This window comes from Mytilus galloprovincialis, chromosome 1 (genome assembly GCF_965363235.1).
Source record: "Mytilus galloprovincialis chromosome 1, xbMytGall1.hap1.1, whole genome shotgun sequence".
Taxonomy (NCBI): domain Eukaryota; kingdom Metazoa; phylum Mollusca; class Bivalvia; order Mytilida; family Mytilidae; genus Mytilus; species Mytilus galloprovincialis.
The window spans coordinates 52,596,863-52,610,158 of NC_134838.1; the positions used below are offsets into that span (position 1 = coordinate 52,596,863).

Genomic DNA, 13,296 nt, shown 5'->3' on the forward strand with positions numbered 1-13,296 from the left:
TTGGTTAAAAACGTGTTATCATATTCCACAAAACACTTAAGGGTTAATAAGAATGAACTGTTTTGTCTAGACTTTATTGTCATGTCCAATTCAAAGATTTCAATACCAGATTGCATCAGGCAATTTAACACCGGTTAAGTTTAACATAATGTCATGTTTGGAAGATCAAATAGGCTCCAAAAGATAGAATGGAATTATATTAAAACAAATATGTGTTGATTTCTACTGGTACCTTGTTATATTTTACAATTGCAGGTGAGATGTACAACACAGTATTAAGCCTGTACAGTACAGAGGATGATTCTCTGTTACCACAGTCAGATGAAGTCTTACTTTGTACACCTGATACTACTCTTGATTTGGTTTGTATTTGTATAGTCCTTGAAGCAAAGCCAAAATGAAAATCAGAAAACTGTTGATATAAAAAAAAATCTATGTTAACAGGAATATTTTTTTTCTTAATGTACCTCCTGGAGAGTACCACAAAAACCTTCGAACCTTCATGACATTAACATACTACATAACGTTGCTAGGGTGATACAAAATGTATTTTGATAGTGAAAAAATTCGATGATATCATGATCTCAAAATTATGTGCATGAGCTGATAGACAAAAAAACTTTTAGCCAATCAGAAGATGTGTTACATCCAAGATTAAATTCTTTATTATCTGACACAAAATATTTATTTAGTTTCCCAACCAACCTAAATGTTTTAAAAAAATTTGTCCATCATCCACTCCTTTCCTTTCCCATTGACAAATTGCAAATAGTGAACTTCTGGTAAAAATATGTACTTCAACATCAAAAAGTGAATACATCATATTTTCAGGCTTTTGACCAAAAATGTATACTACTGCAAAAAAACCGTAAACAAACTTTTTTTATGCCCCACCTACGATAGTAGAGGGGCATTATGTTTTCTGGTCTGTGCGTCCGTTCATCTGTTCGTCCGTCCGTCTGTTCGTTCGTCCGTCTGTTCGTTTGTCCATCTGTCCCGCTTCAGGTTAAAGTTTTTGGTCAAGGTAGTTTTTGATGAAGCTAAAGTCCAATCAACTTGAAACTTAGTACATATGTTACTTATGATATAATCTTTCTAATTTTAAAGCCAAATTAAACTTTTGACCCCAATTTCACGGTCCACTGAACATAGAAAATGAAGGTGCGAGTTTCAGGTTAAAGTTTTTGGTCAAGGTAGTTTTTGATGAAGCTGAAGTCCAATCAACTTGAAACTTAGTACACATGTTACTTATGATATGATCTTTCTAATTTTAAAGCCAAATTAAACTGTTGACCCCAATTTCACAGTCCACTGAACATAGAAAATAAAATGCGAGTTTCAGGTTAAAGTTTTTTGTCAAGATCATAGTTTTTGATGAAGCTGAAGTCCAATCAATTTGAAACTTAGTACACATGTTCCCTATGATATGATCTTTCTAATTTTAATGCTTTATTATATTTTTTACCAATTTTCATGGTCCATTGAACTTTGAAAATGATAGTGCGAGTGGGGCATCCGTGTACTTTGGACACATTCTTGTTTTATGATAAATTACGAAATATTATGAGGTTTTCATTGTTTTATAACATTTGCAGACATGTAATGGATATATTTATAGTCTATGATGAAAATATTTTTCAGCTTGAAATTTTCTGGAGAAGATCGTTGTTTGGAGATAGTGGTAAAATCTATTGCTTAGTTAATGCTGATTTACTAGATTATGAAGTGAGTGACAAAGGAGAAAAACTACTTGAAAAACACATGAAAAATGCACAAAATAGAGGTAATATTTTTTAACCATTAGTGATTCTGTTATAAATCATTTCTAAATATGACTTCATAATCCATTCTTGCTTATTTTTGTAACTTTCATTGTGCAAGGTATATACACCTCAGAGACAGACTAAGCAAATGTCTTTGAAATTACCACAATAATAGAACTCCCATATACTATAATGTTAATAAATATTCTGCAATTAACAAATCTATTTATTAGGCATATTCAATGAAGATTAGGGTACATCATTCATATCATATGAATATATAGATATACCCAGAACATACCTGCAACATTGCAGGTCAGTGACTGAATTTAGTTACTGTGGATTCATTATTTATTGTTGGATACTATTTTTTGTGGATTTCATTGGTACAGTTGAACCATGAATTAAAATGTTTAATGAATTACAAATTTTCCTTAGACTTGTATGCAGATTGTAGGAAAACCACAAAATTTAATATCCACAAAAGTGTTAATTTTTTCAATCCACGAAAATTTGTACCCACAAAAATAAATGAATCCACAGTAGTATTGTCGAGCCTGCAACTTTTGCGACATAGCGATAGTGATCCAGCGGCTGCGTTAGCTAACTTCTTAAAAGCTTTATATTTTAGAAGGTGGAAGACCTGGATGCTTCATACTTTGTATATAGATGCATTATGTTACGAAGTTTCCGTCAGTCACATGTCCAATGTCCTTGACCTCATTTTCATGGTTCAGTGACCACTTGAAAAAAAGTTCAGTTTTTTTGTTATGTTGAATCCTCTCTTATTATAAGTAAAAGGATAACTATATTTGGTATGAGCGTACCTTGCAAGGTCCTCATGCCCGTCAGACAGTTTTCATTTGACCTTGACCTCATTTCATGGATCAGTGAACAAGGTTAAGTTTTGGTGATCAAGTCCATATAACAGATACTATAAGCAATAGGTCTAGTATATTCGGTGTATAGAAGGACTGTAAGGTGTACATGTCCAACTGGCAGGTGTCATCTGACCTTGACCTCATTTTCATGGTTCAGTGGTTATAGTTAAGTTTTTGTGTTTTGGTCTGATTTTCTCATAATTTACGCAAGAGGTCTACTATAGTTGTTGTATGGAATGATTGTTAGGTGTCTAGATCTGACCATGACCTCATTTTCATGGTTCAATGGTCAAAGTTGAGTTTTTGTCTTTTTATCTAATACTATACGTCATAGGTCAACTATATTTGGTGTATGGAAATATTTTCTGATCTATATGGCAGTCGTGCAGGTTTTATTTGACCTTGACCTCGTTTTTATGGTTCATTGCTCAGTGTTAAGTTTTTGTGTTTTGGTCTATTTTTCTTAAACTATAAGCAATAGGTCAACTATATTTGTTGTATGGAAGAATTGTTAGCTGTACATGTCTGCCTGGCATGGTTCATTTGACCTTGACCTCATTTTCATGGTTCATTGGTCTTTGTTTAGTTATCTTGGTTGATGTTAAGTTTATGTGACAGTTGTAAAAAAGCTTTATATTTAGGACTATCAAAAATAAAATCAATGATGAGTAAAGAAGGCGAGACAGTTTAACATTGCCATCAGTTAAGTGATCAGTAAAACAGGTCTCCTCACTTAGTGTTATAGATATTAAATATTATGTTTTGCTTATCACTTCTTGTTTTTGTTTCCAGATATACAGTTTAAGTTAGTGGTGGTCTGTAGTAGAGAGAATGAGTACAAATCCAGAATGGTAGCAGCGTTAGACAAATATCGTAGACCACAGATGTCATTTGGTGGAGAAAAACATGTCAAGACTTATCTGTCTGAAAGATTTATTGTAGATAAACCAATCTGTGGGGTAGAACCTGCTTCATCTGTTGATTTTAATAGGTAATTTTAGTTATAAGAAACCTTTGTGTGTCATACTATGAAGAGTCAGGAATATTTGCTGGTCTGTTCTTTCCATCATTCGACAATATCCTGTGTCTACATTTATTTTTCCTTGGTTTGTAAACATATACATACCTTGTGCCTATCCATCTTTCTGGTTGTGTAAGGGCTCTCATAATTACACATGTATATTCATACTTCTTTTTTTGGAAATTTATATTAGCAATACCTTGGATGAATTAAATACTCTGTGCTAATCAACTTTTTAGCTCACCTGGCCTAAAAGGCCATGTGAGCTTTTCTCATCACTTGGCGTCCGTCGTCGTCGTCGTCGTTGTTAACAATTTTTCAAACATCTTCTCCTCTGAAACTACTAAATGGATTTGAATGAAACTTAAAATGATTGTTCCTTAGATTATCCTGCACAAAGTGTGTGCTTCGATTTTTGATCCGTCAAAAAACATGGCCGCCGTTACTTAAAATAGAACATAGGGGTCAAATGCAGTTTTTGGCTTATATCTCAAAAACGGAAGCATTTAGAGCAAATCTGACAGGGGGTAAAAATGTTCATTAGGTGAAGATCTATCAGCCCAGAAATTTTCAGATGAATCAAACAAACCATTGTTGGGTTGCTGCCAATTAGTTGGTAATTTTAAGGAAATTTTGCAGTTTTTGGTCATTATCTTGAATATCATTATAGATAAAGATAAACTGTAAACAGCAAAAATGATCAGCAAAGTAAGATCTACAAATAGGTTAATATGACCAAAATTGTCAATTGACCCCTTAAGGGGTAAATGTCCTTTAATGACAATTTTTCACAATTTGTTCATCATATTTGCTAACTTTAAAAAATCTTCTCCTCTGAAACTACTGAATGGATTTGGATGAAACTTAGCATGATAGTTCCTTAGATTATCCTGCACAAAGTGTGTGCTTCGATTTTTGATCCGTCAAAAAACATGGCCGCCCTTACTTTAAGGATGTACTTAGGTGAGGTATTGGAATTTGTGTCAAATGTTCGGACTCCTTGGTGTTTTTCCATACAATACAATGTAAAATATTTTGCCCCATAACACCCATTTATTTTTTCATATAAGACTTAATAGTTCATGAAAGGTCATTTACCAAAATTTTAGAAGATTCTTAATTTTCTTTCTTTTGTTTTGAGAGTCAAATGATACCAATGCAAATATAAGGTAAAAGTCAGAGTCAGCCTTTTCCCGCCATATTTTAAATCTCAAATATCTCGAAAAGGAGGTCCATGACCTATCATTTTTTTTAGCTTATCTTTATCCTTAATTGATGCTCTACCAGCTTATGGTATCAATTTTAATTTCTTAATTTCTTAATTTTTACCTAACCTCACCAAAGTACATCCTTAAATAGAACATAGGGGTCAAATGCAGTTTTTGGCTTATATCTCAAAAATGAAAGCATTTAGAGCAAATCTGACATGGGGTAAAAATTTTCATTAGGTCAAGATCTATCAGCCCTGAAATTTTCAGGTCTACTAAAATTGGTGTATAGAATGATTGTAAGGTGTACATGTCTAGCTGACAGGTGTCATCTAACCTTGACCTCATTTTCATAATTCAGTGGTCAAAGATAACATTTTTAGTTTTGGTCTATTTTTTTAATACTTTATGCATTAGGTCAACTATATTTGGTGTATGAAAATATTTTATGATCTATATGTCAGTTACACAGGTTTTATTTGAACTTGACCTCATTTTCACAGTCCATTGCTAAGTTTTAAGTGTTTGTGTTTTGGTCTCATTTTCTTTATTTATAAACAGTAAGTCATATACATTTGTAATATTGAAGAATTGTTAGCTGTACATGTTTGCCTGGCATGGTTCAATATGTTCAATAAGGCATTGTTTACCAGGTGAGCGATTCAGGCTCTTGAGAGCTTCTTGTTTAAAGAAATTGTGACCCTTTGATATATAATTTATAATGAACATTTCACTCTAAGCTCTCATGCAGCTTCATTTCTTGTTTGATTTTTTTTTTAAATTGTATCAAAGTTTCATGTTAGCAATCTTGGAAGAGTTAATAATCAGATTCCTTCTCAAGCAAAGGTAAAAGGAACCAGAGAGACATTCAAACTCAACCAGAGTTATGCCCAATGCAATCACTTGCCTACATTTCTTGTATTATATTTATTAAAAAGTTTATGTGAACATTGGAGTTATTGCCCTTGGACAGATGAATTATGTGCATTGGTGGAGGATATTTAAATTGCTCTTTTTATTTCAGATTAAAGCTTTTGATTAAAAGTTTATGAGCACTTTGGTGTTATTGCCCTTGAACTGATAAAATATGTGCATTTGTGTCAAAAAATGGAATGCTGTTCTTTCATTTCAGATTAAGATAAAGCTTAAAATCAAATGTTTGTCAATATTCAAATTAATATATGTATGAAACAATTTTTCATTTTACTTGAGATTTCAGCCCAATCCAGGGCTTTCCATATTTCAAAATAATGATTTTTTACATTACTTAGAATTTTAAATTATTTCCTAGGTCTAGTGTTCGTGTTGTAAAATCATGGAGAGCTGGAGTGGGTAAAAGTTTGTTCAAGATGAACATGGTTAATGCTTTAATGGAGAAACCATATGTTAAAGTGGGCGAGGAGAATAGTATTGTAGTATCCATACCATTATATGACAGAACTATAGTAGTTGATGAAGTACTAGAGGTCTTACTAGAATACACCAACCCTCCACATGTCAGGGAACCACGAATATTTCATTTTGATATTTCTCATGAGGTTTGTTTTTAAGGTAGATAGGGTGTCTTCCTCCATCTTGGATTTTGAAATACTAGAAAACAAGGTCTAGATCTTTGATGAAATGTGCAAATTTTTATAGTAGTAGGTAATTCATGTGTAAGAATTTTCATTATAATATAGAAAATGCCATGTTTGATCATATTTATAATTGTATTTTACAAAAATAAAAATTCTTTTGTTTGATTCATTTTTTTCCAACTTTGTCAAATAAGGGGAGGCAACTCAAATGCAAGGGCAGATAATCCAGATAGTGTTACTTTTACAATAGAATGTGTTAGGAATTTACCCATTTTTACATGTAGCAAGAAAACGAGTCCGGTGACCCCATTTTTTCTTTTTCTTATCTGAAAGAATAATATTGAAGCTATCTTCTCATATTTTATCTCTAAATTCTATGGTGTGGTTTGCGTTTTATGGCGAAAAATGGGTTTTCCATGCATAATCTATGCAAAATCTTGACAATTTTGAACAACCTGTAGCGTGAAAATAAGTCCGGTGACCCATTCTTTTTATTAATGTTTTTAAACAAGCAGGGTATGAACTACATTTTGGCAAATTATTAAAAGATTCTATGGATTATAATTTAGACACCTCATCTACCTTAAGCAGAGAAATATTGTATCCATATAATGTAATAAAGAAATTGCAATTCTTTTAGTTCATGAAATTTTGTCTACATGAAAACATGAAAACATAATTCATGGGGCTTGGATTAATATTGATTTTACCATAGTTTGGCCCTTTATGCAAAATATTTTACCATGAGTGATAGCAATATTTATAAATAAATCAACATGGTTGAAAATGCAATTGAACTCTTTAAATGTTGATTTTTAGCAATATTTTGTGTTTTTGTTTATTATCTTGATAACTATTTTAAAAATGTGTAAACTTTAAAAGGCAACTATAGAAGATAAACTAATTTAAATTAATTAAAAATGGTAAATGTATCTGATGCTAATTATGACCAGGTCATGTAGACGCTTAATTAAAATTAATGCAAATCTATTTGTAATCATTATTAATTTCAGGTTCAACATGGTGTAGATGCATTCCTGTTCCAATTGTTAGTTTTGGGATGCCTGAGTCATACCTCAGGAAGCGTATGGCGGAGATCTGATATGGACTATTATATTATAGAGTCAATGCCTTTACTAGCAAGGGGTTCAGAAACACAAGTAAAATTTACTAATATTCACACAATAAATGTCATAAATTCAATGGCTAGCCATGCATATACACTGATACAATTAACAGATTTTTTATACGAACGCAAAAATTGAAAATTTTTTGGTTGTATATTGGTGTCACGTTGGCGTCGTCTTCTGCGTCGTCGTTGTCGTCGTCCGAATACTTTTAGTAAAGGTGGATAGAAATCTATGAAATTTTAACACAAGGTTTATGACCACAAAAGAAAGGTTGGGATTGATTTTGGGAGTTTTGGTCCCAACATTTTAGGAATAAGGGGCCAAAAAGGGCCCAAATAAGCATTTTCTTGGTTTTTGCACTATAACTTTAGTTTAAGTAAATAGAAATCTATGAAATTTTGACACATGGTTTATGACCACAACAGGAAGGTTGTGATTGATTTTGGGAGTTTTGGTTCCAACAGTTTAGGAATTAGGGGCCAAAAAAGGGCCCAAATAAGCATTATTCTTGGTTTTCACACAATAACTTTAGTATAAGTAAATAGAAATCAATGAAATTTAAACACAAGGTTTATGACCACAAAAGGAAGGTTGGGATTGATTTTGGGAGTTGAGGTCCCAACAGTTTAGGAATTAGGGGCCAAAAAGGGGCCCAAATAAGCATTATTCTTGGTTTTCGCACCATAACTTTAGTATAAGTAAATAGAAATCTATGAAATTTAAACACAAGGTTTATGACCATAAAAGGAAGGTTGTGTTTGATTTTGGGAGTTTTGGTCCTAACAGTTTAGGAATAAGGGGCCCAAAGGGTCCAAAATTGAACTTTGTTTGATTTCATCAAAAATTGAATAATTGGAGTTCTTTGATATGCCGAATTTAACTGTGTATGTAGATTCTTAATTTTTGGTCCTGTTTTCAAATTGGTCTACATTAAGGTCCAAAGGGTCCAAAATTAAACTTAGTTTGATTTTAACAAAAATTGAATCCTTGGGGTTCTTTGATATGCTGAATCTAAAAATGTACTTAGATTTTTGATTATTGGCCCAGTTTTCAAGTTGGTCCAAATTGGGGTCCAAAATTAAACTTTGTTTGATTTCATCAAAAATTGAATAATTGGGGTTCTTTGATATGCCAAATCTAACTGTGTATGTAGATTCTTAAATTTTGGTCCGGTTTTCAAATTGGTCTACAAAGGGTCCAAAGGGTCCAAAATTAAACTAAATTTGATTTTAACAAAAATTGAATTCTTGGGCTTTTTTGATATGCTGAATCTAAACATGTACTCAGCTTTTTGATTATGGGCCCAGTTTTCAAGTTGGTTCAAATCAGGATCCAAAATTATTATATTAAGTATTGTGCAATAGCAAGAAATTTTCAATTGCACAGTATTCAGCAATAGCAAGAAATCTTCAATTGCACAGTATTGTGCAATAGCAAGAAATTTTCAATTGCACAGTATTGCGCAATAGCAAGAAATCTTCAATTGCACAGTATTGTACAATAGCAAATATTTTCAATAGCACAGTATTGTGCAATAGCAAGAAATATCTAATTGCACAATATTGTGCAATAGCAAGAAATTTTCAATTGGAGTTATCTTTCTTTGTCCAGAATAGTAGTTGAATCAACTTAAATCATTGTTTTATACAATATACAATGTATATTCACTTTTACTACCAACTGATAAATTTAAACAATCTTTACCATTCAGTGATAACAAGCACTTTATTTTACATTTTAATATTTTATGATTTATTTAAATAAGTAGTTATTGTTGCAAACTCCATTAGAAATTTGAATTGAGATCAGTTTTGGAAAAAGGGAAAGGGGGATGTGAAAAAAAAATGGGGGGGGGGGTTAAATTTTCTCATTTCAGATTTCATAAATAAAAAGAAAATTTCTTCAAACATTTTTTTGAGAGGATTAATATTCAACAGCAAAGTGAATTGCTCAAAGGCAAAAAAAATATTTTAAGTTCATTAGACCACATTCATTCTGTGTCAGAAACCTATGCTGTGTCAACTATTTAATCACAATCCAAATTTAGAGCTGAATCCAGCTTGAATGTTGTGTCCATACTTGCCCCAACTGTTCAGGGTTTGACCTCTGGGGTTGTATAAAGCTGCACCCTGCAGAGCATCTGGTTTTTAGCTCACCTGACCTGAAAGGTCAAGTGAGCTTTTCTCATCACTTGGCGTCCGTCGTCCGTCGTCCTGCGTCCGTCGTCCGTCATCTGTAAACTTTTACAAAAATCTTCTCCTCTGAAACTACTGGGCCAAATTCTACCAAACTTGGCCACAATCATCCTTGGGGTATCTAGTTTAAAAAATGTGTGGCGTGACCCATCAAACCAACCAAGATGGCCGCCATGGCTAAAAATAGAACATAGGGGTAAAATGCAGTTTTTGGCTTATAACTCAAAAACCAAAGCATTTAGAGCAAATCTGACATGGGGTAAAATGGTTGATCAGGTGAAGATCTATCTGCCCTGAAATTTTCAGACGAATAGGACAACCTGTTGTTGGGTTGCTGCCTGTGAAATGGTTATTTTAAGGAAATTTTGCAGTTTTTGGTTATTATCTTGAATACTATTATAGATAGAGATAAACTGTAAACAGCAATAATGTTCAGCAAAGTAAGACCTACAAATAAGTCAACATGACCAAAATTGTCAGTTGACCCCTTAAGGAGTTATTGCCCTTTATAGTCAATTTTTAACAACTTTTTGTCATTTTTTGTAACTTTTCTAAAAATCTTCTTCTCCAAAACTACTTTGCCAAATTTAACCAAACTTGGCCACAATTATCATTGTGGTTTATAGTTGTAAAAAATGTGTCCGATGACCCAGCCTACCAAACAAAATGGCCGACATGGCTAAAATTAGAACATAGTGGTAAAATGCAGTTATTGCTTTATATCTTTGAAACTAAGACATTTAGGGCAAATCTTTCAAGATTTAAATGTCCATCAGAATAAGATATATCCCCTCACAAATTTTGAGTTGAATCGGACAACCTGTTGTTTGGTTGCTGCCCTAAAATTGGTGATTTTAAGGAAATTTTGCAGTTTTTGGTTATTATCTTGAATACTATTATAGATAGAGATAAACTGTAAACAGCAATAATGTTCAGCAAAGTAAGATCTACAAATAAGTCAGCATGATCAAAATTGTTAGAGGACCCCTTAAGGAGTTATTGCCCTTTATAGTCAATATTGAACAACTTTTCGTCATTTTTGTAACTTGTATAAAAATCTTTTCTAAAACGACTTGGCCAAATTTAACCAAACTTGGCTACAATCATAATACTAGGGTATCTATTTAAAAAAAAAGTGTCTAATGACCCCGCCTACCAACGAAGATGGCCGACATCAGTAAACACATTAACAGGTGAGCGACACAGGCTCTTGAGAGCCTTTAGTTTAGCTCACCTGGCCCGAAGGGCCAAGTGAGCTTTTCCCATCACTTTGCGTCCGTCGTCGTCGTTAACTTTTACAAAAATCTTCTCCTCTGAAACTACTGGGCCAAATTAAACCAAACATGGCCACAATCATCATTGGGGTATCTAGTTTAAAAAATGTGTCCAGTGACCCGGCCAACCAACCAAGATGGCCGAAATGGCTAAAAATAGAACATAGGGGTAAAATGCAGTTTTTGGCCTATATCTCAAAAACCAAAGCATTTAGAGCAAATCTGACATGGTGTAAATTGTTTATCAGGGCAAGATCTATCTGCCCTAAAATTGTCAGATGAATCGGACAACCAGTTGTTGGGTTGCTCCCCCTAAATTGGTAGTTTTAAGGAAATTTTACTGTTTTTGGTTATTATCTTGAATATTATTATAGATAGAGATAAATTGTAAACAGCAATAATGTTCAGCAAAGTAAGATTTACAAATAAGTCAACATGACTGAAATGGTCAGTTGACCCCTTTAGGAGTTATTGCCCTTTATAGTCAATTTTTAACCATTTTTCGTAAATCTTAGATATCTTTTACAAAAATCTTCTCCTCTGAAACTACTGGGCCAAATTAATCCAAACTTGGCCACAATCATCAATGGAGTATCTAGTTTAAAAAATGTGTGGCGTGACCCTGCCAACCAACCAAGATGGCTGCCATGGCTAAAAATAGAACATAGGGGTAAAATGTAGATTTTGGCTTATAACTCTAAAACCAAAGCATTTAGAGCAAATCTGATATGGGGGTAAAATAATCTATTTAGGTCAGGATCTATCTGCCCTGAATTCAGACAAATCGGACAACCCGTTGTTGGGTTGCTGCCCCTGAATTAGTAATTTTAAGGAAATTTTGCAGTTTTTGCTTATTATCTTGAATATTATTATAGATAGAGATAAACTGTAAACAGCAATAATGTTCAGCAAAGTAAGATCTACAAATAAGTAAACATGACCAAAATTGTCAGTTGACCCATTAAGGAGTTATTGCCCTTTATAGTCAATTTTTAACCATTTTTCTAAAATTTTAGTATTCTTTTAGAAAATCTTCTCCTCTGAAACTACTGGGCCAAATTTAACCAAACTTGGCCACAATCATCATTTGAGTATCTAGTTTTAAAAATGTGTGGCGTAACCCTGCCAACCAACCAAGATGGCCGCCATTGCTAAAAATAGTACATAGGGGCGAAATGTAGATTTTGGCTTATAACTCAAAAACCAAAGCATTTAGAGCAAATCTGACAGGGGATTAATTGTTTATCAGGTCAAGATCTATCTGCCCTGAAATTTTCAGACAAAAAGACAACCTGTTGTTGGGTTGCTGCCCTAGAATTAGTAATTTTAAGGAAATTTTGCAGTTTTTGGTTATTATCTTGAATATTATAATAGATAGAGATAAACTGTAAACAGCAATAATGTTCAGCAAAGTAAGATCTACAAATAAGTCAACATGACCAAAATTGTCAGTTGAACCATTAAGGAGTTATTGCCCTTTATAGTCATTTTTAGCTCACCTGTCCCGAAGGGACAAGTGAGCTTATGCCATCACTTGGCGTCCGTCGTCGTCCGTCGTCTGTCGTCGTAAACGATTTCAAGAATCTTCGTCTCTGAAACCACTGGGCTAAATACTTTCAAACTTTAACTGAATGTTCCTTAGGGTATCTAATTTATAAATTGTATCCGAAGTTTTGATCGATCGACAAACATGGTCGCCATTGCTAAAAATAGAACATAAGGGTCAAATGCAGTTTTTGGCTTATAACTCAAAAACCAAAGCATTTAGAGCAAATCTGACGTGGGTAATATTGTTTATCAGGTCAAGATCTATCTGCCCTGAAATTTTCAGATGAATCAGACAACCCGTTGTTGGGTTGCTGCCCCTGAATTGGTAATTTTAAGGAAATTTTGCTGTTTTTGTTTATTATCTTGAATATTATTATAGATAGAGATAAACTGTAAACAGGAATAATGTTCAGCAAAGTAAGATTTACAAATAAGTCAACATGACGGAAATGGTCAATTGACCCCTTTAGGAGTTATTGCCCTTTATAGTCTATTTTTAACCATTTTTTTTTTAATCTTAGTAATCTTTTACAAAAATCTTCTCCTCTGAAACTACTGGGCCAAATACTTCCAAACTTTAATTGAATGTTCCTTAGGGTATCTAGTTTGTAAATTGTATCCTGGTTTGACAGGTAAGAGTCTATTTTTAACCATTTTTTTTTTAATCTTAGTAATCTTTTACAAAAATCTTCTCCTCTG

The 13,296-nt window shown here is 33.1% G+C and overlaps 1 protein-coding gene across 1 annotated transcript in view; it reads left to right on the forward strand.

Annotated features, from left to right (window-relative positions):
- Positions 1-13,296, forward strand: part of LOC143077966 (E3 ubiquitin-protein ligase rnf213-alpha-like) — a 127,388-nt gene that overhangs the window by 17,191 nt on the left and 96,901 nt on the right. Inside the window, exons 15-19 of the mRNA XM_076253014.1 lie at positions 256-362; positions 1,642-1,783; positions 3,437-3,635; positions 6,165-6,411; positions 7,464-7,610. Of these exons, the coding sequence (XP_076109129.1) occupies positions 256-362; positions 1,642-1,783; positions 3,437-3,635; positions 6,165-6,411; positions 7,464-7,610 (842 nt within the window). The remainder of the gene's footprint in view (positions 1-255; positions 363-1,641; positions 1,784-3,436; positions 3,636-6,164; positions 6,412-7,463; positions 7,611-13,296) is intronic.